Source organism: Neolamprologus multifasciatus, chromosome 4, assembly GCF_963576455.1.
Source record: "Neolamprologus multifasciatus chromosome 4, fNeoMul1.2, whole genome shotgun sequence".
Taxonomy (NCBI): Eukaryota; Metazoa; Chordata; class Actinopteri; order Cichliformes; family Cichlidae; genus Neolamprologus; species Neolamprologus multifasciatus.
In genome coordinates this window covers 14,472,244-14,495,697 of record NC_140442.1, presented here as the reverse complement: position 1 = coordinate 14,495,697, position 23,454 = coordinate 14,472,244, and the positions used below count along the sequence as shown (strand labels likewise).

Genomic DNA, 23,454 nt, shown 5'->3' with positions numbered 1-23,454 from the left:
ACACATTAAAACCTGCTTATTCTTGCTGAGCAGGGTATTGTGTTTTTTTAATACAGTTGGTCTTATTTATGTCTATTGAGATTTATCTCATGATGTTTTATTGAGTTTATTGAGTATATTAGTGTATTTATTAGTGAGTTGGTTTAATGTTAATTATATAATATTTCGCATAACCTATACACCTATATGGACCCATACATTTTCGTCAACTGAGGTTGTTCTAAATGTCCTATAAAAATAAACTTTGATTTGACTTGGCATCTTCTGTCATTTCAAATATTTTACATATCAGGACGTAAAGAAATATCTAGCTTAATGTACAGCTAGCTTAATATATATATATATATATATATATATATATATATATGTGTGTGTGTGTGTGTGTGTGTGTGTGTGTGTGTGTGTGTGTGCAACAGAAGATAATTAAAAAGTTACAATAAAGTCCTATCGCTAACAATATCTTTGAAGGATGTCTTTTGACATACTTCAAAGCTGACGCTACGCACCTGTCCCTTTAAACACCGTACCTTTAAAAATTACTCTCTATCCAACTACATTTCCCACAGTCCACTGTTTAAAGGCGGTTCGATGGGCATGCTTCATAATCGGGTCAGCCAATTATATACCTTCACTAACGAGCGCGTACTTCGAAATGTCGTTACGTTCTCCAATGAGCGTTTAATATGTTACAGTTTTATACCGTCTGACCAATCGTCGCGAGCGTTCTTCGCGCTGACCAATCAAATGGCTATTATGTTGAATAAAGGCATCGTCAGTGAGGACCAATCACATTGAACGTATAGTTTAAACGGTGAGCGCGGGCGGTCCTAGAGAGCATCTTTTGGGGCGGGTCCAATAAGTGAGGACGCGTGCTTGGATTTGAATTCAGGCAATAGCTAACAACTTACGGAGACATTAGTCAACTATCACAGCAAAACAGACACAGGAAACAACACTGTAACACTACCTATTTCGTTTTCTAGTAATTAGTGTGAACATTTGAATGTGAGTAACATTAGCCAACATCGCCTCGTATATAAATCGCTATTCAAGAGTTGCATCTACAGTAAGACATCGCTGTTTGAGGAGTGATCCCTGTACTTGCAATGAAAGCAGGCGGTAAGTACTTTTTTCAACTTGTTTTTGCTAACACCGATATATGGAAATTACTCATATGCAACAAGTGTTTGCGGTCTTACTTCAGAGCACTGAAGTTTGACACAGTTAGCATTGGTGATTAGCTGCTGCTCACCACAAACGTTAACTGGTATAGCCTCCGGGAAGTAATGGTAAATCATATTGGCAAAATATCTATAGAGGTAAATCGTCTCTCCTGTTAACTTTGTGAGCATTTTGTGGTCATTGAAAAATAAATACTTAGCGTTAGACTAGTTCGAATTTGAAACCTAATTGAAACTCATCGTTATTACTGCCGAACTTACAGGAGGGAAATTTGGGCGCTCACCGACTTTGACTTTCCTCCTTCAGCTGCTCAGTTCACCGCCGTTAGATTTTTAACATCTCCAGAAAAAAAACATTAGCTTTTTATGTGTTTTAATACTTTTAAGGTGATGATCTTTCCAGTAATTTAAACATTTTCCCACTCACTCACAGAGAGTTTGAGTAGACCACCCGTAGATGCCTTACGTTAGTAGTTTTGAATGTGGAGCCATGCAACCTTCATCTTGGAGTGCATCACTGTATGTCTAAATCAACTTGACCTGCTTCCAATGAAAGGCAAATATTAGTTTGTCTAACTAATTCTCACATTAATGACAATCTTGCACTTAGGTGTTAAATTTGTGTGATTTGTGATTTTGATTGTGTACACTTAAAGCATTCCTCCCAGTGCTGTTGCTTGCAGGGTGAATATGGGAAAGATGCTCAAGTATTCAAAACATTTGATGTGTAATATATGCAGTTCCTCTTTGGGTTTTTTTCTTTCAGTTGTCCACTGCCATTGTTCAAAATGCTACTCGGTTCCAGCACGGAAGCGGGTACGTAAGCGATCTTCTGGGATCACCTTGCTGTCTCTTCCTGAGGAGGTTCTTCTCTGTGTGCTCCAGTATCTCTCTGCAGAGGATCTCCTGTCTATCCGAGCTGTGAGTAAAAGTGCACACTCTGACACAGCTAAACTCTTTATTACCTGAGATTTCTCCTCTGCTGGGGTTCTAATTATTTTTCTTATTTATTTATTTATTCAAATGCCTGTTTCAGGTTCACTCTCAGTTGCGGGACATTGTTGACAACCACTCTAGTGTTTGGGCTAGGGTCAGTTTCAGAGACACGTGGCCATCCCCAAACACATTATGGCTTTTTGAAAGGTACACCACCTACTGTCAAAAGTGTACTTATATATATGTTGTTTGTCAATTTGAGTCTTTACTTTAAATTTTGTCTTCCTTTAGAGCTGCTGACAAAGGGAATTTTGAAGCTGCTGTGAAGCTTGGAATTGCATATTTATACAATGAAGGACGTAAGTTGTTGGTTGGTTCATGTTAGAGATTAAATGGGGAGTCATATATAAACACAGATAACATAAAATCCTTTAAATCATTTAACTAATTGATTAAAAATGTGCATCCTCTCTCGCCTTCAGCATTGTTAAGTGATGAGGGCCGAGCAGATGTGTGTGGTCGAAAGGCTTCCCACTTCTTTAGCCTTGCAGAGAGCCTGCGCTCCCTCACAGCAGATCCCTTCATCTGGGTGTTCATCCGTCCGCCGTGGTCGCCCACCGGCAGCTGCTGCAAGGCCGTGGTGTTCGATCACCTCAAAGCTGAGTGCGCTAACAACATGGTAGGCTCAGAGTTCCTGTTTGACCAGCTGTTTAATCGCCATTGATGTCTGATTTGGTCTTAAAGTATAAAGTTGGGGTTTTTCTTAAATCATTAATTCAGACATAAAATATTACATAAAAATGTATCATTTTGCAACGTAAACTCATATTTGGTTAGCTTGGAAGGCTGCCTGAACACCCTGTCCATAAAGCTTGGCTTCTGTTCTTCTTAGTTGACTATGATTTACAGTGGCATACACTGCATGTGCAAAACTGTTCACCAATCTGCTTTTGTGATTTCTCTGCAGGAGAGGAGGGGTCCCCTGTTGCATTGTTTGGCCAAAGTTTTGCAGCTGTTTGAGGTGAGTGAGACTGTCGGGGGCTGTATCTCAATCCAGGTGTGGTTAGACCAGTTTCTATTACCCCCACCCCCTCACCAAAACCTAAAACTCAGCTGATGTCACAGGGGCTGTTGGACCAGTTGGTCATTAGCACCACAGATGGAAAAAATCCCTGTCATGCAGCTTCTGTTGTCTTACAGGCCTTGTTGTTTCTTCTTACTCACAGCTTCAGTATGGTTTGTTATTTACCAATGTGACAAAGCAGAACTATGTCACGAGCCTTCATATGTTGCAGAAACGGCATGTGGCAGACAGTTCACCTTTACTGCTATCATTAACCTTAAGGAACTGTGTTTTATTTGTCCAGGATGATGAAAAGCGTTCAGAAGCCATATCCATGCTGGAGGAGTCGTCACAGGCTGGCTGTCTACAGAGCTCATACCTGTTGTGGCAGCACAGCCGTAAGGCAGCTGTGAGTCAGGTTCTCTCATTACCGTGCTTCAAGATTTACTCTCAGAAGCATGCACCTTTGGTGAAGACAGCTGTTTGTTTGGGATTTATTTCTTATTTACACAGTCAGTCAAACGTAACCAGCTAACATAGTAAATGCTTTACAGATTCTAGAAAAGATTCTCATGTTGACTCCAATCATGAGCTTACTGTTTTGTTTTTTTGTTTTTTTTGGTGTATGTGTTTCAGATCGCAGATCCAGGAAGGTACCTGCAGTGTGTGCGAACCCTCAGGGACTATGCTGGGAAAGGATGTTGGGAGGCGCAGGTATGTGATTGAGGATAGTTCACCAACTTTCAGTTGTTTTCTTGTGATCGGTTTTCTGTCAATCTGTAGCTTTGTTCTCTCTTTGTACTCCCCTGCGGTGATACAAAAAAGCAGCAAATTGCTTTTCTTTTGACAGCCTTTCATCTGTCATTTTCTTGCGTCATTTCTTGTTTTTTATTACCCGGGCCTACATTTCTCCAGAGTTGGAGTTGCTTATTGAAATGTTATCAACTAAAGTAAAGAGGGCTTGACAGATGTTGACGTAATCACAAAAGTATGACTCAGCTAAATCCCAAGGTCTGTAATTACATCAGGAAACTAATACAGTACTAAACTTTGTTGTTGCCTTTCTAGCGTTACATAGCAGCAAGATGTCACGCCTTCTTGTGTAATTATTTTAGTGTTTTGTCTTCTTCCCCTAGTTGTCATTGGCCAAAGTGTGCAGCAGTGGCAATCCGCTGGGTTTGGAGTCGAAGTCCTGCTCGGATTTAGTCGCCCAGCTCTTCAGCTCCTGTAATCCAGCGTCACGGCCCTCATCTCAGGAAATCTTGAAACAAGGAATCAAGGACAGCATGAGGTAGATCGAACAGAAGCAACGTCATGATTTTACTGTCTGTTGATGAATATCTCTCTAGAGTCCCTGTGATGACTCACTGCGTGCTGATTATCCTCCCCTTCTTTAATGACATTAGTAAAGGGATGACACACCCCGGCAATAAAAGTTACCACATCGACTCGAGGTAGATGTGACCGAGTCTGATGCCCTGAGTTAACTTGAATTGTTGTTACCAAGTTTTAGAAACTCCACTTTCTGCTTTCCAAAGCCACCCAGTTTATATTCTTAAAAGGTTTCCAATATTGATTATTATTACATGGTTAAAACTTGGCACACGGCCCTAATGCACCTGATTTTAATTTTTTTGTCTGCTTGTCTCCAGGTACATCCTGGTGGACTGGCTTGTGGAGGTGACCACAATGAAGGACTTCACCAGCCAGACGCTGCATGTGACTGTAGGCTGCGTGGACCGTTATTTGGCTTTGCGGTCTGTCCCCAAAGCTCGTCTTCAGTTATTAGGAATCGCCTGCATGGTCATCTGCACAAGGTAAGGATGCACACATACCATGGTTTTTGTTTGTTTCTGAATTATTTATTTATTTATCTAAAAGGCAAATGTTTTGTAACTTTTTTTTGTCCTTTTCAGATACATCAGCAAAGAAATCCTGACCATACGTGAAGCAGTTTGGTTGACAGACAACACATACAAATATGAGGACCTGGTTCGAATGATGGGAGAGGTCATCTCTGTGCTGGAGGGAAACATCAGGGTGAATACAACAAGCATCGTTTGTTTAGTGTATTGTTTAGTATTTGGTGCCAGTGAAGGATTTCCCGACCCTCTTTAATGCAAAGACTAATGCTTATACTTTCTTGCAGAGCCCCACACTGCTGGACTACGGCGAGGTCCTGCTCTCTCTGCTCCCTCTGGAGAGGCGAACCACTCACCTATTTAGCTACATCTGCGAGCTGTCCCTGCTCTACTCTGCTCTAGCCACACCGCCACCTGCTAAACTGGCCTGTGCCGCACTGCTGCTCACACGGGCATTACATCACTATGGTAAACACACTCGCTCATACACACTCGTACAACGTTCCAGCCTTTTAACAACAGGCTGTAACTCAAGAGTCTTTTCAAACAAGCAGAATGTACAGGTTTAGTTTTGTGTTAAGTTTACCTTCATCTTAAATTATGTCTGTGTTCTTCCTCTCTGCAGCTCCTCTTTGGCCCACCTTGTTGGCAGATTACACAGGCTTTTCCAAGCAAGACATTGTTCCCCTTTCAGTGCTGCTCTATGTCAAATGGTACGTGTGTGTCTGTCTGTCTGTCTGTCTGTCTGTCTAAACTCCCTCACATCACATCATAGTCTGCCATGTTAGATTCACAGAGTGTGACATCAAATGACATCAGAGCAGCCGTGACTTGCACATCTTAAATGCTTCAGATCATAAGCTGCAAATGTAATAAGAAATATAAAATGGGCATGTCTATTTTGTGCTGTTTGCTTTACCCTACTGTATTTGATTAGTGGTTACTTAGCGCAGATCCTACTAAACCCTGGGTTATACTTGGTTATGGACACGGACAACTGGAGACCCGACATGAGTTATCATTCCTGTTATACTTCTTTGAAGCCTTGGACCCTCCACGTTCCAGGAACCCAAGAGAACTCGTGCACATTGAAATTATAAAACCAGATTAAGTCTTAGCATTATCTAGTATCCATGTAATTGGAACTACAGATATAACTGCATAAACGTTACTGGTTCACCCCACCGACACAGGAGCAATCTGCTTAAAGCCTTGATTATACTTTGCACGTCTGTGAGTCGGCTCGGCCTTTGCATTACAGAGACTTAGCAGTACAATGCACTTAACCCCATGTGTACCAGAGTAGGTGGACAAAGTAGTACAACAGGAATGATTACTTAGCCATTGTGTCTCCAGCTCAATGTAGAAATGCCTTAAACTTGCATTCTGCTTGAAGGCCACCAGATGGTGATAGCTGAAGTTGCAGAAAGACTTGCGATCCAATAGAAGTCTGTAGAAAAACTGCTTTCTGATTTGACCTCTGTAAACAAGTCTGATGGACTCAGTCATACATTTTGGGATAATATTAAATTTTAAAAAAGGTAGTTTTTTGTAAATTTTGGTCATACCATCTTTCATAATCGAGGCTTATTTATGGCGGGAAACTGTACACTCATTGGCTAATGAGGTTTCAACAACAAGTCATCAGCCAATGGATGCACAGTTTATGCTCACCTTTGGGCTTCAAAACGGGACTTCGGAAATCAACGAGTAACATCACAGTAGCTATGTCCATGTTTTATACTGTCTATGCGCCACCTGTCTGCATAGACAGAGCATAATCATGGTTTTAGTATGCAGAAATTGCTAAAATTCCAAAAATTGTGCATTTAAAATGTAAATAAACAGAATGCAGTTATTTTCAAATCTAATAAACCCGTATTTTATTCAGAATAGATCACAGAAAAGAGAGAGAGAGAGTGTCATTTTAATGGAAATATTAGCTCATTTTGAATTTGATGGCAGCAACGTGGCGCAAAAAAGTTTGGATGTAGGGCAACAAACGGCTGGGAAATTAAAGAAGTACTTAAAAGAAACGTTTTACAGTTAAATATGCTAATTGGCATCTGGACAGTAATATGACTGGGTTTGAGAAGGGGGATCTTTGAGAGACAGTTTGTCATGAGTAAAGATGAGCAGAGGTTTATCAGTTTAACATTGTGGAGACTTCAAAAATATCTCATCATGTACATCATAATCCATATAATCATCCAATATCAAAACATCCTGAGAATCTGGAGAAATCTCTGTGCACAAGGGATCTTTCTTCTTTATTTTCTTCCTTCTTTTTTTTTTTCTTTCTTTTTTTTAATGGCTTTGTGAGGTTTTCACATCATTGCATTTAGAAATTAAATGCAATGATGCATTTAAAAATTAATGCATTTCTAAATGCATCATACTCTTACTCACAAAAAACTGAAGCACAAATTTCAGAAGCATGGATATGGCTTCTTCTTTAAAATAGTGAGCCATATTATTAGTCAGTTAATTCTGTTAAAATCCTCTTTTTGGAGCACAGTCCAGAAGTCCAGTTAATGGATGCAGTTTGTGGAGGTGAAGCCTAGTATAACAAATGCTGCTGCTATGCCTCCAACTCCAGCATGGAGAATGGGTTTGTTTTTTGTTTTTTTTCTTTAATAAATCGCCCCACAGTAGGGTTGTGATGAAGGAAGAAACTATCCATAGAGGCCATAACAGTTTGTAGCGGGCAGTAAATCTGCTTTTAAACTTTAAAATGTGATATTTTAACAAGAGCACCCTGTGGGGAATGACTTGTTTTTTGGAGTCATATTTAAGTGGCAATTAGAAGGATTGCAGTTTTTGGCACTTCTTTATTGGCTTGACTTTTCAGCCCTGGAGGCTGCGTCTTGCTTGTAACTTGTTGTTAATTACAGGTTGTTCGGCTGAGGGACTTATAATTCTTTGTGTACTTAAGAAATTGTTATTGTAAAACAAGAAGCAACGCTAAGTTAAGAAAAACGGGGGGATAAAAATCAGCATTGGCAAAGTAAGCAGTGGGCAAAACTTCCTGTTTTGTCTTTGGGTTATTCTTTATCAATGCATTTTTCTTTCCAGCTGTCACTTATGATATTTGGTGATTTCGATATTACAGTTTGTCCATGTTAGGAGAAAAGAGATTTACCTGCATGCACCTAAACCCTGCTCAAACGTGATTGGTCGATGGAACTCCAAAACTACAAGCAAACTGTAAAATTGCTATTGACGTGCTCCCATGGCCAATAATCTCACCAGTTTCTCTCCTTTTATTGGATCTCACAAATTAATAAAGCAAATGCCTGTTCAGCTGTTTATTTACAGCTCAGCAGCTTTACAGAACCTACATTGTAGAAGACGAACCATAAATGTATTTCCCTGTTGCCTCGCTGTGCTTTCCTCGATTGGAAGATAACAAGAATTGATTGATGACTCTGGCCAAAGAAAGTGATGGGCCGTGAGGGTTTTAAAGCAAAACCAAAGTGGAGAGAGCGCCAGAGTCTTATAGACAGAGGGAAGCATTTGGACTATTGATGTGGAGGTGGTTGGATGTGGGTGTGTGTGTGTGGGTGACCAGTGAATCAGCAACTGAGTCACAGAAACGTGCCTTGGGGTGAGTCACTTTGATAGGTGAGCATCGTATCAACAAACTGTAATTCGCAAATGGACAAGTAACAAGATTTGTCCCCAAGAGATGATTGAAGTGTTGCTGCAAGTAAACTGGATCATACTCAGGTTTTGTTTTTTTCCTCTGCTTCCCCCTCCCTGTCTTTCTTCAGTTTCAGTCAAGATGTTCCCAAAGATTACAGGCACGTCTCTCTCACTGGTGTCAAGCAACGGTTTGAAGACGAGGCCTACCACCACATCAGCAAAGATAAGGTACTGTGCTAGTATTATTATTATTATTATTATTATTAATTGTCTTAATTTTATTTTTTTTTTAAAAAGGGTTGGGCATGGTTAAAGCATATCTTGCTGTGGTTTTTCTGAATGAATTTTTTTCCTCCCCTTCATGGTTTCAACAAGGTGATGGATTTTAAAGAGCTCTGCCAGATCCTGGAGATTCCTGAGGTGGAGCCTCAGATGGAGCCTCCCAGTCCCACTGGTCAGCCAGCGGACATCCATACCTTCCTGGCCTCTCCATCAAGCGACAGCAAGAAGTAAGCAGGGTCTGAATGTGTAGAGACACATCATTAGCTTTTTTTTTTTTTTTTTTTTTTTTTTTTTTTGTTAAATTAATGAACTGAACAAATGTTCATTTTTTTTATTCCGCCTCATGTTCTATAATTTTATAAATGCGGCCATAATTGTGAGTAATGTGGCATTTATTTTCTCTTTCCATGACTGAAAATCGGCACTAATTGGCCACCCAGTAAAAACATTTGCTGCGCAAATGCGCAATGTACCCTGTGCGAGCAATCAAATGATTTTTAGATAAGTGTACTGACTACATCAGCGAAGACCAGGGAACAGTTCCTATTAAAGCTCCAGTATGTAACATGATGTGGCATGTGTAGCACCCAGTTTTGCGTCATGTGCAGGATGTATATAGAAAATCAATACAAGCTTAGAGTGATGGTGTGATGGGATTTAGGACATGCGGAGAATTGAGACACGCCCCGCCTCTTTCCTTGCTCATTTAGCAGCTCTTATCACGGCTGAGTCACCTGTGTGCTGTGGCGAACTGACTCGTGAAGCATCTTGACCAGAAGGTGTTTGTTTTTGTGCCATCTGCGAGAAGTTCCCGTGACTCACAGCAACCCCTCTGCTTGTCCCACTGTTTTTCCGAAGGAGACGCGATGACAGCATACAGGCGCACCGAGGCAGCTTTGTGGCCACGCCCACCGCAGAACTATCAAATCAGGAGGAGAAGCTGCTGGGCGACATCCTGGATTGGAGCCTGGACACATCCTGCTCCGGTTATGAGGGGGACAGGGAGGAAGAAAGCGAGGGAGAGAGAGAGGATGATTGTGAGTATGAGGGAGGGGTAGGGCACGCTTAATGCAGTGCTGATTACCAGCAGGCTCAAATTCATTAATGCATTTAAATGAGCTAAACTATATGAAGAGGAGAATAATGCTTGAGTTCATCTTCGGTAAGACATAATTTAAATGGAGATGACTAAGCAGCACTTTCTTTTCTTTTTTTCCCAATAGGTTCCATGATATCCATCAAGCTGGATCCGCTTACTGATGCAGGTGAAAGGGGGGAGCACTGCCGAGCTCTGTCCAGTGATGAGGACAGCTTCTGTGAAGCAAGGAGGGAGGTGAACAAGGATTCCGAAGGCCAAGAGCTCGTTTCCCTCTCTAAAGACCTTCACAGTTCAGGATATTCCTCAGTCCAGAGTGTAAGCCCCTCATCTACATGCTCCTCCTCCTCCTACTCATCGTCTCTCAGGGCTTGCACATTCAAGACCTTTACCACTTCTCTGGGTGCTGCTTCTTCCAATGCCCAGCCAGGCTTCCGCCTCTTAGTTCCCATGCAGAGGCCTCGGGGCACATCTAGCAAACAGGTAAAAAGGAAGAACACAGCGGCTCACAGTGGATGCGAGGTGGAGAGAGAAGAGGAGGAAGAAGAGTATTCTGCCAGTGCAGGGTTTCTGAGCCTCTAGACCATGGTTATTTTGATGGCCTCAGACTTTTCACACTTTAAAAAAACACACAGGAAAAAAAAAAACTCCAGCACTTTTCAATATTGCAGACTAACTCATGTCAGTCTGCACTGGTCTGTCAATCACCACAAGATCTAGAGACTTGGCTCAAGGAGAAGTAAGGGAAAGACAAACGTCTGTATATGAATAGAATAGAAACATGCTTTTGTGTTACATTTCATTTACATGTTTACAGGCTTGCAGCAATTAAATACCTCCAGTAAACAAAGACTCACACTCAGCTCTACCACTGGAAAATAACTTGCCTTTCCTCAGGACCCTGGTACAATGGTTGCTATCTTTACAGTCTCCTACAACGACCTATCTCAGATCACGCTGGATAGTTGTAAAAAGTGAAACCTCATGGATATGTTTTGTTTTGTTTTTTGGGGGGGTGTATTGTTTTGGTTGCTGATATGCACTGTCTGTACAAGAAGTAAGCTTGTATTTTGGTGAATTTCATACATAGGTGACCACTGTCATCTACTTAATGGATCGTCAATGATTGTTTGCCTTCTCGTTCACTTTTGTTCTTTGCCAAAGGTACTGTGGTGGTGTCTGTTTTACTTGCTTCAGGGGCATCTACCTTCAGAGAAGCAGAGCTGTGAAATGACTCATTTGGTGAACTGCATCCTCTGTAGTCTTGTAACTATACACCAGTTGTGCTGTGTATACATTTTTATTCTGTTTTAATGTTTTGATCAGTGTTAAGACCTGTAACACACTAATCACATCAGGTGGTAAATGTTGGGTTTTTCATACACTATACATTTGTGAAGTTTTGCCAATGACCAAGAACCACCAGCCGAACAACTATTGTGCAAATGTTTGGTGTTGCGTGGTTGTAACTTATTTTTGCGCAGACCTGACGCAGCACCCAGCACAGAACTCTAAGATGATGTGAAAATGTGCTTTACTCACTTTTCTTTCTTTCTCCATCTGTATAAGGTCTAGCACTTTAATTATCACAGAAGGGAGGGTGGTTCAATCAATGTAACAACTTTCCACGCTTGAACAATCAGTACTAAAGTGGTTTTTAATGCATTAGATTTTCTGTCGTTGACACAAATGGAAGTTTTGTTTGTTTTTTTTTACACTAAACAAGTTTTTGTTTTTTGTCTTTTCTTTCTGGGGTTTTCACTGAACTTCATCCCTCATTCAGGAGGATCAGTACATGATGTTGAAAGGATTGTGACTGACTGTAAACATATTTTACTGTTACTTCAGACTGGTTATAGCCTGTGTTGTTTGTTTTGTTTTTTTTAATGTACATAGTGTTTTTATGTATAAATGAGAAAAAAGAACAAAGAAAATGCCACTACTTGAAATTTTATTTGCTTCATTCCAAAAAAGGCAGTTTTCTTTGTGAAATAGTTTTTAGTGTGTTCTCAGTAGACATTTGATGTGAATATGTACTTTTTTTTTACTATTTTTTTTTTTCTTTTTTCAAATAAATCAAGACATCATGGCGCGTCTAAGTGTCACCTTTGAAGCACTGCACATTTGCACAGTAAAATCTTATTTCACATTAGCTAGATCTGGGTTGGTTCTGCATTCTTTCCCACTCCAGCTCCCAGCAAAAAAGACCAACACGACAATATCAGATCATCCGTGCAGCAAGGCTTGTATGTAGTATGCTAAGTCTAGGTGCACATTGAACGCAGCAAGAAATTGGCCCCCACTCACGCACTACTCAAGAAAGCAAAAACAGGATCACCCTTTAAAGTGCAGTTTATTTGCTTCAGCAGTGACCAATGCCAAAATAATATACAAAACTCCCTAAAGGTTCCTATGCTTCCCTATACAAAAGAAATCAAACCAAAAGACAGTTCACTTACCTAACATTCTAAAAGAAAAACTGAATCAACAATAAATGGCTTCTCACGCCTACCAAGCTGCTGCAGTGAACAATATATACACAGTGAAAAATAGGTACACAAATGCTTCTTTACAAATCTATTTACAAGATCAAAGCTCTAACGCCAGACACACACACACGAGGTTAAACCTGCGAGTCAACTGGTAAAAACACTCTATGTAACAACAAATCAAAAACACAGACTCTTTGTTGGGGTGGTGGAGGCTAGGAGAGAGGGGTCAGCTGGTTGTCATCTGGTGGTTAAATACTGGGGGTGATCAACCAATTGTCCAATCCCAGGGCAGGAACAAACTCCACCCAACAACTCAGCAGGCACGCCCAGGCGTCCACCCCCATGAAAGAGAAAAAACTCACAGCCATCCTCTTTTGGGAGGAGTCACATATAAAACAAACACTGATAACACTGAATCATAACAGGCTGTACATCAGAAATAATTTAAGGAAAAAACATTGGTGAAGCCCACTTAGTAATGGAGCCAAGGATGCTTGTGCCCATGATTATTTTTTATGCCCCTTTTCTTGTGATGAGGTAATTATTATATTTATCATAACTATTTTTTGAAAGCTCCTAAGGTGCAAACTACAGGCGATCTAAGAAGAACTTCAATTATTACTAAAAGTTGAGTTGTCAAGATTATTTGTGGAATTTGTGGGGCTGTCTAGAATATTTACAGTTGTGGACAGATGTTTACAATCATGGGCATGAATACCATGATTACTAATATAATGATGGTATTACTAATATATACCTGTATATGTATATATGTGTGTATATATGTGTATATATATATATATATATATATATATATATATATATATATATATATATATATATATATATATATTCATTATTCATTATTCATTATTCATTCAAAACAGCCCCAGAGCATGATGCTGCCACCACCATGCCTCACAGCTGGTACTGTGTTCTTAGGTTTGAAAGCCTCACCACAATGGCACATACCTAAAATACATAACCCTAACCCCCAAATAGCTCAAACTGTGTCTCATCTCACCATGAAATTTTTCTCCAGAAGACATTTGGCTTGTCCATGTGAGCAACTACAAATTTTAGTCAAGCTCAACGGTGTTGATTTTGGAGCAGGTGCTTCTCAGTCCATGGCAGGCTTGACCTTTGGTTGTTCCTGGGAGGTTTCTGCAAATCCAAACCAATTTCCTGACATCTGCAGGTGACATTTTAGTTATTCTTTCAGATCTTGGGAATTTTTTTGACACATCCAAACTTTTGTACAATTATTTGAACTTATGGTCTTGGAATCTGCAGGTGTTTAGAAATGGCTCCAACAGACATTTGAAAGTTGTGTAAATCTACAATCTCCTTAGATCTTCACTGAGTTCTTTGTACTTTCCTTTTGTTCTGAGTGTTGGTCAATCCAGTGAGAGCAGTCAAACAAATCCTTGTTATGCTGGCAAAGAGAAACTACCAGTTGTATTCAATCATGATCACTATAAGGAGTTAATAGGCTTTATCCATTTAAAGACCTTAATAACCTTCAGCACCATTTATTAAAAGATTTGAGTGTGTATATATTTGAGCCTTTATGTATACTTTTGGCTCTGTGTGGACTACAGAAAATCCAAAATAAATTCCAACTTCTGCAGAAAGTTCCCGTATATCATTACAGTTCCGTATAATCATTCCACCCTGGAAAAGAAACAGTTCACAGAACTGAAAAGCCCCAATTTTCAGTGACATTCACGTCCATGATGTGTGCATGAAACTGCTGACCAGAAACATATATGTCCTTCCCAACAGTATGTCGAATTATTTTTAATAATATACAAACACAAAAGCAAACAAAAGACGCCCCCTGCGCGCGCACGCACGCACACACACACACACACACACACACACACACGCACACACACACACACACACACACACACACTTAATAAAGATAAAAGGAAAGCAAATAGCTCCACTTGTTTGATACACTACATGGTCGAAACAAACAAATTTCTGTTAGATCAAAATCTTCAAAAAGTTCAAAAAGGGTCCCAAGACATTTCCAGATATCTTTGTCTTCTCCAGAGCTTAACATTCAGTCAGTGAGCTGTAACCTCAAAATAATTTCATCAGCATGAATTTAAAAAAAGGAGAAGAAGCAGACATTATATAAACAACACAAAAGAGAAGTTACTCCATCTGGGTAGTAAGTTTTTGTTGTTGTTTTTTTTTTTTTTGTCATCTTAACCTAAACTGACTTTTATATTTATTTATGCAGTTTTTGCAAGTTTCCCAACTCTGTGAAAAGAAAAAAAAACAGTGGAGCAGTACTCCTCAAGCCTGACATATAAATATAAATGCGGTGCCTTTGTGCTTAAAGACGGAAGATGATCTCATCAGGGATTACTTAAAAAAAAGTTTAGTGGTCTTGATAGAAAGCTGAATAAATAACAAGGAAATAGTAACAATAAGGAAATTATACAGCCTCATACCAACTAAAACTATATTTAAAACTATTATTTAATCTATATTTGGTGTTATATGTGCAGCGGTGACTGTCGATCCCAGTTATTGGGATCATGTGACACCCCTGTGTGGTCACGTGATATGTTTTGTTGACGTTTCTCGCTGTATTTTACATACAATGTATCCATGGGCTTATCCAGCAGCTGGTGCAATGTCATCGCCTCGCTAGCAAGCAGCAAACTCCGGAGGGTATAAACCTGCACTGGGCTGCCGGCGAATAGCTTCACTAATGCTACCGAGTATCGACAGCACTGGCGAAGCAAAGAGAGCCGAAGAGATGCTTTTGTTGTCGGTTTAAGACTATACAGAGGGACTGTTTTCACCTCGACAGGAAGAGGGACACCGCAGTTCGTGGAGTTGTTGTGCAGAAACCTTTCTTTTTGAGGTAATTGAGCGTATTTATGTCACAGACGCATCTCGGTATATACATGGCACTATTAAATAGTGTGAAATGTAACTGTGTCGATGAGTCAGTGCCTCAAATGTAGGAAATTGCTATCTTTTTTCCCCCTCGGCTGCATTATTTGCATTCATCAGAGCCCTTTAAGGATTGACAAGGAGATTGACCAATCGGGAGAGCCAGAAGGTCCGGGATGGGCCAATCAGAGACGATATCGAGGAGGTCCACGTCTTTAACTCCCTGTGCGTGGTTATTGTTTGCCAGAAAATACTAATAAGGAAATAGTTCAATGCGATAATTGAGCCCTGACTTATTATAGTCAATGAGACAAGTTCCCAGTTTCTTCGCAGAAGGGTCAGTTTTATTCTGTTTTATTCGTGCTGTGCTGTGAAATAAGATTCCAGTGGGACAAAAGTGTACTATGAGACTCCGAGGACATCCTGGTTTAGGAGTTCATGTCTATCGATCGCGCTTTCTGGACTGTAAATGTGGTATTGCAGATGTGCGCATTCTCGTGTGTGTTTTGGAGCTGTCACAAATAGCTCTCTGTCTGTGATCTTATTATACTCCTATAATAACCTATTGGGGAATTTCCATTGACTATTTATGTAAATGTAAATGACCTGTTTTTTTTTCTTATCACCTCTTTGCCCATGTGCCTCTGGTGTCTGAACAAATTTCTAGACTCTTATCATATATTTTATATTTATTATAACTGTTCATATTTATTACCCATCACAGTTTGTGAAATTTCATTTTAACTTCTCTTGTTTTGGTTTTCCTCATGGTTCTCAGAAATTACTAAAAGATCATGCTTTTGATGATTGCTCAATTTCACTTCTCTTTTTGAATCTGCTGTTAAATAGAAACTCAGAAAGAAGTCATTACAGTTCAGTTGAAGCTTTAGGTAAATCTGGAATAAAAACCTGACTCGCTCTCTTTCTGTCTCCAGCTCCGACAGAAGGCAGCTTGAACTGTGTCCTATGTACCCTTCAAAATGGCCATTTTGCAGCAATTTGGACTACTGCTGTGGAAGAATTATCTTCAGCAGGTGAGTTAAAAGAAGGTGTACCCCTTCTAACCTGCCTCTATGTCCTTTTTAGGTGCTGATATTCTTTGCAGCACCATTGCGTATTGTCAGAAGTAGCAGTGTTTACAGAGGGGATGTCTGGATTTACAGCACTGAATTGATAGCTACATGAAAACTCATAAATACAGTAAACTGACTAACAGTTAGTTTCATGAACTTAAGATGTTACCCAGTGGGTTGAAACCTGTTTAAGCTCAGAAATAGACAATATGTTTGTACAGTTTCTAGACTGGTCAGCTTATTGGTGGCTATCACATGCTTTTTCTTAGCCTTATATGGCTGTCTTCAGGAGAAGTCATGGCGTATATCTTTAGTTATTTCAGTTTTTCTTTCTTTAATGTCGCAACATAGATCATGAGACAAAAATCATTACAGCTGGATTTTTCTATTGTGTTTATGGGAACAGCATGTGATTACATTCAAGGCCTGTCAGTTTACAGAAGACTGGAAATCATTTTTGCAATACAGAGTGCTTGATTTATACTGGCACAGGCTATTGGTACAGTTCTGTTTGCGCATTGTGCTCTGTAGCTCTTGCACACTTTTGATCATTAATACCAGTTGATGATTTCACAATCCTGCACATATTGAGAAATGGCATTTGCTCTCTGCTGCGTAGCTTGTGTGCTGTAAGGGTTGCTTCTCCATCACCTATTTGTCTTTCTCCTGCTGCTCCAGCTGTTGCCTTGATTCCATCTGCAGAACACAGACACACCATATAATTTAATCTGTTTTACAAAATCTCATATATTATCATATTTGACTTTTACAATAAAATTCACAGACACAGTAGCTTAGGCCTGTTAAAGCCCACAGCAAAGCCCATACATTTCTGGTTCATCCTGTTTTTTATTTTGTGGTCATCATCCCCATGTTGATTTTGACATGACTTAACATGATTTTCTAGTTAAGTCTTTTAAAACTTGTAAGCAAGCGAGTTGTGTAAGCAAGACAGATTTCACACAACTATATGCAGTCATGAAACTAAGTACACACCATGATTCAGTAGTTTTTAGAACCTCTTTTAGCAGCAGTAACCCAAAGTAATCATTTTCTGTATGACTTTATCAGTCTCTCACATCATTGTGGAGAAATTCTGGTCTATTCATTACAACGTTGCTTCAGTTCATTGAGGTTTGTGGGTGTTTGTTTATGCACAGATCTCTCAAAGAGCCTGCTACAACATTTCAGTCAGGCTTAGGTCTGGACTTTGACTGGGCCATTGCAACATATAACTTTTTTCTTTGTTAGCTGGCAGCAACCTGCCAACCAGTTTTGGCAGGTTGCTGCTCCACACCAGCAACCTGCCAAAACTGCTGTTGTTACAAAGGTGATCATACTTGCTGATGATCAGTTAATCCAGTGCATTTTATTAGCAGCATCTGGCTGCTTCCTACCCATTGGAGCAGTAAGGGGACACTAGGGTTCACATTTCATTTTTGAATGACTATATTTTACTCTGTGCTTGCATTCATTCTCCTAAGTAGCAATTTAGATATATTGCTGAAAGGGGAGGGTGTAATATTGAGATTGAGATTAATGTCCTGAAACTGTCCAATGCACTTTGTACTTCAATCATTCAGCAAGCGGAGTCTATCACGTAAATTACACTTTATTTTAAGTGTCTGTGAAATTGTCTCATTTCACTCCATAACAGGGTAATGGGAATAAACTGATGCCCCAAACCCCATTCTGACTCAAATGATTAGTAGCTTGCATTATCATAGAGAGGTTTTTGCACAGCGGTTGTACATGTTAATGTCACAGTATTTTTCCATTTTGGATGACCTAAGGGAGAGTTTATTTATTTCCCAAGAGGTGTTGCCTTTATTAAAAATGATCAATACTTTGTGTTTCTGTATGCACTTGATACCAGTGTTAATACTCTCCCTCACTCTGCTCCCCAGAAACGACAAATCCTTGTAACTCTGGTGGAGATCCTTCTTCCCCTGCTCTTCTCCTGCATCCTCATTGTATTGCGCCAGAAGGTGTCTTTCAAGGATTACCCAAATGCTACAATCTATGAGAGCTACTCAGTAGAAACACTACCAAGAGATTGGAAAAACTTACAGCTGACATATGTGCCCGGCAACTCCAGCGTGGTGCGTCAGGTGGCAGAGGATGTGCAAAGAAGCTTGTTCCTATCCTCAGGTGGGGAACGAATGTCGTATAACATGTAAAGATTTGTTTAAGAAGGAATTTTAATCCAAATGTAGATCTGTGAAAAGTAGGTCAGAAAATATATTCCATCTGCAGTTGATCAGTCAACAGTGAAGATTTGATTGGCATCAAAGATTACCAAAGGCATTTTTTGTAAAAATACATCTAGATTTGAATCAGAAGGTATTCACTTGTCCGTCTTTGTGTTTAGCTCTTTCTGAATGTGATCATCCATCAGCCTGTTTGTCTCATTAAGGTATAGTTTGACATTTTGGGAAACGTGCTTTTGTGCCTGCTCCCTTCCTGAAGATTAGATCAATACCAACTCCACTGTCTGTCTGGTAAACACAAGGTTACAGAATGCAGCATGTTAGTTTGGCTTTGCGTAGAACTAAAAACAGGAAAAGAGCATCAAATCTACCCTCACCTCACAACTAAAGCCGACTTATAAACATTAAAATGCGTCTTTCCCATAATTCCAGTCTTTACAGTGAGCCGAACTAACAGGTTTCTGCCTTTAGTATTTGTTTTAGTACAGTTTATTGTCAGATGAAGTAAAAAAAAACAAATGTTTGCGGGAACATTTATTGCCAGTAAAACAAACCCTTTTGCCCTGACACCATTTGTAGTTCAGGACAAACCTGGGAATACTTGTTCCTCCAGAAACAATCCTCAGAAGGTCCACACCCTGCTCGCGACGAAACTGTGTCAGCTTACAGGTTAAACAAGGAAATGAAAAGGAATCACACACACTGTAGCTCACATGGTTGCTCTCCCGGGGACACGTCTTTTTAAAAACTCAGGCGCTAACACACATCTGCGCTGCGTGACCAGTCATTCAGATAAACATGCAGGTAGCCTGACAGACAGGTGTACAAACAGGCTTTTTGCATTTTTGTTTTCATTTTGACTGACAATTGGCACGACGGGCAAATGGCTGCCGTGTGAGGTGAGCGGAGAGATACGCAGGTAGCCAGAGATCTGTGAAACTGCTTCCCTGAACACAGCTATTTGAGATCTAAGCTCAGCTGTTAATAAATAATTTAACATTCTTAGCACTCAGAGGGGAAGGTGAAGAGGGGATGATCAAGGCTGAATCACTGATATTTTGTTTTTCCTGCTGTAATTCTACAATGTTGTGCCTAAAATGAGGGATTCTTTTAAACAGATAACACATTAATTAATAATTAGAGATTAATAATGGAATTATTTGTGACTCCATTCATGAAATTGTTTATTTTCCAAACTATTGTGAAATGGTGTGTTACAAAACTATTTTTCCTTCCTGTCATCATTTAAGAATAATGCTTCCCCTTTTAAAATTTGCAGATAATCTACTTCTTTTAAAGCTTTAAACACATAAGTGAACAGTTTTACTCAAGACAACAATTAATAAAACCTAATCTTACTTTATCAGTTAAATCACTGTTTTTTGAAAATATGCAACTCCAACATCTTTATGTCCTCAGTGATCTGTTTTCAGGGTTACTGAGGTTGTCTCTCGTACACACTTTTTTACCTTCAGTCTCATGTTCTCATGCTCCAAGCAGACCCTCCTATAAAAAGAAGAAAGAAAATGGTTCTTTCTGCCAAGTTAAGTCTGAACATCTGGCCTTTTCACATTTCAGCATCACCATGGACACATAAACATCATATTATGCACCTGAGGAACTGAAAACGCGGTGGCTTACTGTCATTAGGGAAATACCCGTGTGTTCGTTCGTGTTAATATCCTATTGTTACAATCTGTTTGCTAGAAGCTACAGAAAGTCTTTCTAATGCTGGTAAAGTGAACTGCTCTTAGGAGTAGCAGTGGGTGATATAGCCTCAAAATTATATCTGGATATTCCAAGAAAATGTGCAATATTATTGCAAATTCGATGATTTAGACAAATTTTATTGATGCAGGCAGCATCTTTTGTAAGTAATTAAAGGGAATTTTCCATCTTTCTTTTCCAGTGATTATTGATGACAGACTGCCAAATTTGTAGTGTGAATCTATTGAAACAAGGTGCCAGCAGCAGCCACAGAATTATAGTGTAGTAGTCACACAGCATTATATCCAGTGACAAATGCAAGCACAGAGTAGCCTAGGAAGAGTTCTCCTGTAATTCTGGAGGAGATGCACAATATTGTCACATAATAAAACTGCAAAATATTCTGTTCCCGGGATGTTTTATCTTTGTAAACAGCTGCTTAAAGCCCTGGTTTTCAACCATGTAATCGCATCACTAATTTAAATCCACCATTTGCTCTTCCTGACATATGGACTGAAACTTGTGATGGTTGGTTGAGTCATTGGTTACTTTTGGGTTGTACACCACCAGCTGCTAGCATTGTACTCGATGGTGTGTTTTTTGCCAAGTGGTGAAACACATTTGTTGTTTCCACCTTTAACTGGAACAGTTTCCTTGCATATTTTGCTGGATAAATACTGTTTTCTGTTGGAGGTTGTTGAAGTAGCTTCCTTTTTAGGAAGAGGTATATGGATTGATCCGAATACTTGCAGTACTGGCCTTGTATTTACTTGTTATTGAATTGATACCAAAAACTGCAGGATCGCACAGCACTAGGTACTAAGTCTTCAACATAGGGTGACACATGGCTCTTGTTATCTTGTCTTAATATTGTGAACTAGGGAACATAAACATAGCTATTGCTATTGCAACCTCAATATGACACATTTAAATCACGTAAAAAATAATGCTGGTATTATTGCAGATCATATAATATGGTGCAGTCCTATTTAGAGAAGACCTATGCTGGATATTTGTTGACTATATTTCCTGGTTTTCATCGTACAAACTAACCAATCACAGCAAGACTAGACTAGATAGACTAGATAGTAGCATTTCAGAGGGTGAAAAGCGGTGCAGAGAATAAGAGATAATTATATATATTGTTCTCTCAAAGTAATTATAATTGTTTTAATTATATGTGTGTGTATGTATATATATATATATATATATATATATCCATTCGTAATTTATATTTTTAAAAATGTAAGTATGTAAACAAGTTCAACTTGAAATCCAGAATAAACCTGACGATTTGAAGGGCTAGTTAACCCAAATTCCTAAACCTTACAATTTTGTCAAAGACCGTTAAGTGGTAAACTATCAGCACAGCTGCACTGTCATGGCTCGCACTCTCACTTCAAGTGGTAATTGACAAACCTGCTGTCCTAAGAGATAACCGCTAGCAGCTGTTATCTCTTACTTTGCACTAACCAGCTAACTGTTCCAAACTCTAACCATTACCTTTAGCTACTTGTTTTTACTGCTTAGTGTAAGTTAGCCAACAAGTATGCCTATTACATGGCTAATTATTGATTCATTTTAAAAAATACTACATCTAAACCTGAACTAACGCTTACTCTTTAAACTGTCTCTACTTGCTTCGAATAATCAGATTTTTCACTATAACAACTGAGCTAATCCAAAATCTTTCCATGTATCCATTTCTAATGCTGCTAGATGGGAATTATTGAGTTATACTAGTGGTAACCATTTGAGGAGTGTGAAGGATGTCAGGTGAATATGTGAACTGTGTCTTTTGGCTGATTGCCCTTCCTCTTTATCTCTGTGCAAGTGTTTATTTTATGATCATGAACCAGATTTAACCCCGAGACCTGTGTGTAATCCCGACGCTCTTTGCCAGGCGCAGAATACCTTCATGCTTGCTTGATAAGTGCAATAAAGAGTTCAGCAATAAAACAGATTTAATCAACAGTGAAACTACATAAGAAAAGGTGGTTTAGTCTTATTTATGGTGCTGTGACATCTTTTTTTGTGTTTTGACCCCCACATGTTGTTCCAATTTCTTTAAAGTGATCTGTCATCTGTGTCCCCCCCAAAAAAAGAAGCATATTCCAGTGCACGTTTGTCTTCTGGGGGACTGATCGGTTCTATTAATAATATTTGTGACAGAATTTGGTATGCTGTCTGCATCGTGAGCAATTTCATGCCTGTCGGTGAGAAAGGCAAGCCGCAAGGTCAAGGAGCGAGACAGGCGTGAAAACACCTGTGTGCATGAGATGAATACCAAAACACAATTAATCTAATGTTCTTCGTCTGTGTGTGTGTATTTGTCCCTGTTCCAGTGCGTGGTTTTGAGACAGAGGAGCAGTTTGAGAACTTTGTAAGGAATGACCCTCAATCAAGAAATGTGCTGGCTGCTGTAGTTTTTGAGCATCACTTCACGCATGATGATGAGCCCCTGCCCCAACAGGTAAAATGCAGCGTACACACTGACAGACAATTCCAGAAGATTACTTTGTTTTTACAGAGTTTTATCTGCAGTACCTGTTAAGGCACATTTCTCTTCTTCCTGAAATTCATTCATTTGCCTTACCTGTTGAGAGGTGGTAGTTGAAAAGTCTGACCAAACAACCTTTAGATTTTATAGTGAAGGTTGACATGAAAGTCATGCTCCTGTGCAGCAGGAAAAACCTGATGGTGGAAAGATGCATTCAGAGGTTCATGCAGTCTGATGCACTGTAGGAAAAGCTTCAGCTGACTCTGATGAAAAAGCCTGACAGGCTTAAAAGGCTTGAAAGCTTCACATCGCTCACTGTAAAGCCTTCAAGAGACGTACTCCTACATTTTAGGGTGAATCATTTAAGAACAAAATGTCTCTTCAGTTGTACCGGATTACGCTTCCTCTGTGCCTGTCTCCCTGTGTGTCAGTCACATCAGTTCAGTACAGCTTGCCAGATTAAACCTTAAAAAAATACAATACAATAC

The 23,454-nt window shown here is 39.6% G+C and overlaps 2 protein-coding genes across 3 annotated transcripts in view; both read left to right on the top strand.

The window, feature by feature from the left end:
• The first annotated feature begins 811 nt into the window (after positions 1 to 811).
• ccnf (cyclin F) lies at positions 812 to 13,289 on the top strand. The gene is made up of 17 exons (XM_085158130.1): positions 812 to 1,119; positions 1,948 to 2,102; positions 2,218 to 2,324; positions 2,409 to 2,476; positions 2,600 to 2,796; positions 3,085 to 3,138; positions 3,485 to 3,589; positions 3,817 to 3,894; positions 4,317 to 4,471; positions 4,833 to 4,997; positions 5,097 to 5,220; positions 5,330 to 5,510; positions 5,668 to 5,755; positions 8,816 to 8,915; positions 9,063 to 9,196; positions 9,828 to 10,006; positions 10,193 to 13,289. Exons 1-17 carry the CDS (start codon positions 1,107 to 1,109, stop codon positions 10,645 to 10,647), a joined length of 2,358 nt encoding a protein of 785 aa, XP_085014256.1. The 5' UTR covers positions 812 to 1,106; the 3' UTR covers positions 10,648 to 13,289.
• Positions 13,290 to 15,152: 1,863 nt separating this feature from the next.
• Positions 15,153 to 23,454, top strand: part of abca3b (ATP-binding cassette, sub-family A (ABC1), member 3b) — a 30,634-nt gene continuing 22,332 nt past the window's right edge. The window contains exons 1-4 of one of the 2 annotated variants that reach the window (XM_085155684.1): positions 15,153 to 15,444; positions 16,412 to 16,510; positions 18,457 to 18,700; positions 22,812 to 22,939. In XM_085155684.1, the coding sequence (XP_085011810.1) occupies positions 16,457 to 16,510; positions 18,457 to 18,700; positions 22,812 to 22,939 (426 nt within the window). In that variant the 5' untranslated portion in view covers positions 15,153 to 15,444; positions 16,412 to 16,456. Of the gene's footprint in view, positions 15,445 to 15,467; positions 15,814 to 16,411; positions 16,511 to 18,456; positions 18,701 to 22,811; positions 22,940 to 23,454 lie in introns of those variants that run through there. The other variant, XM_085155685.1, reaches the window with a different exon arrangement.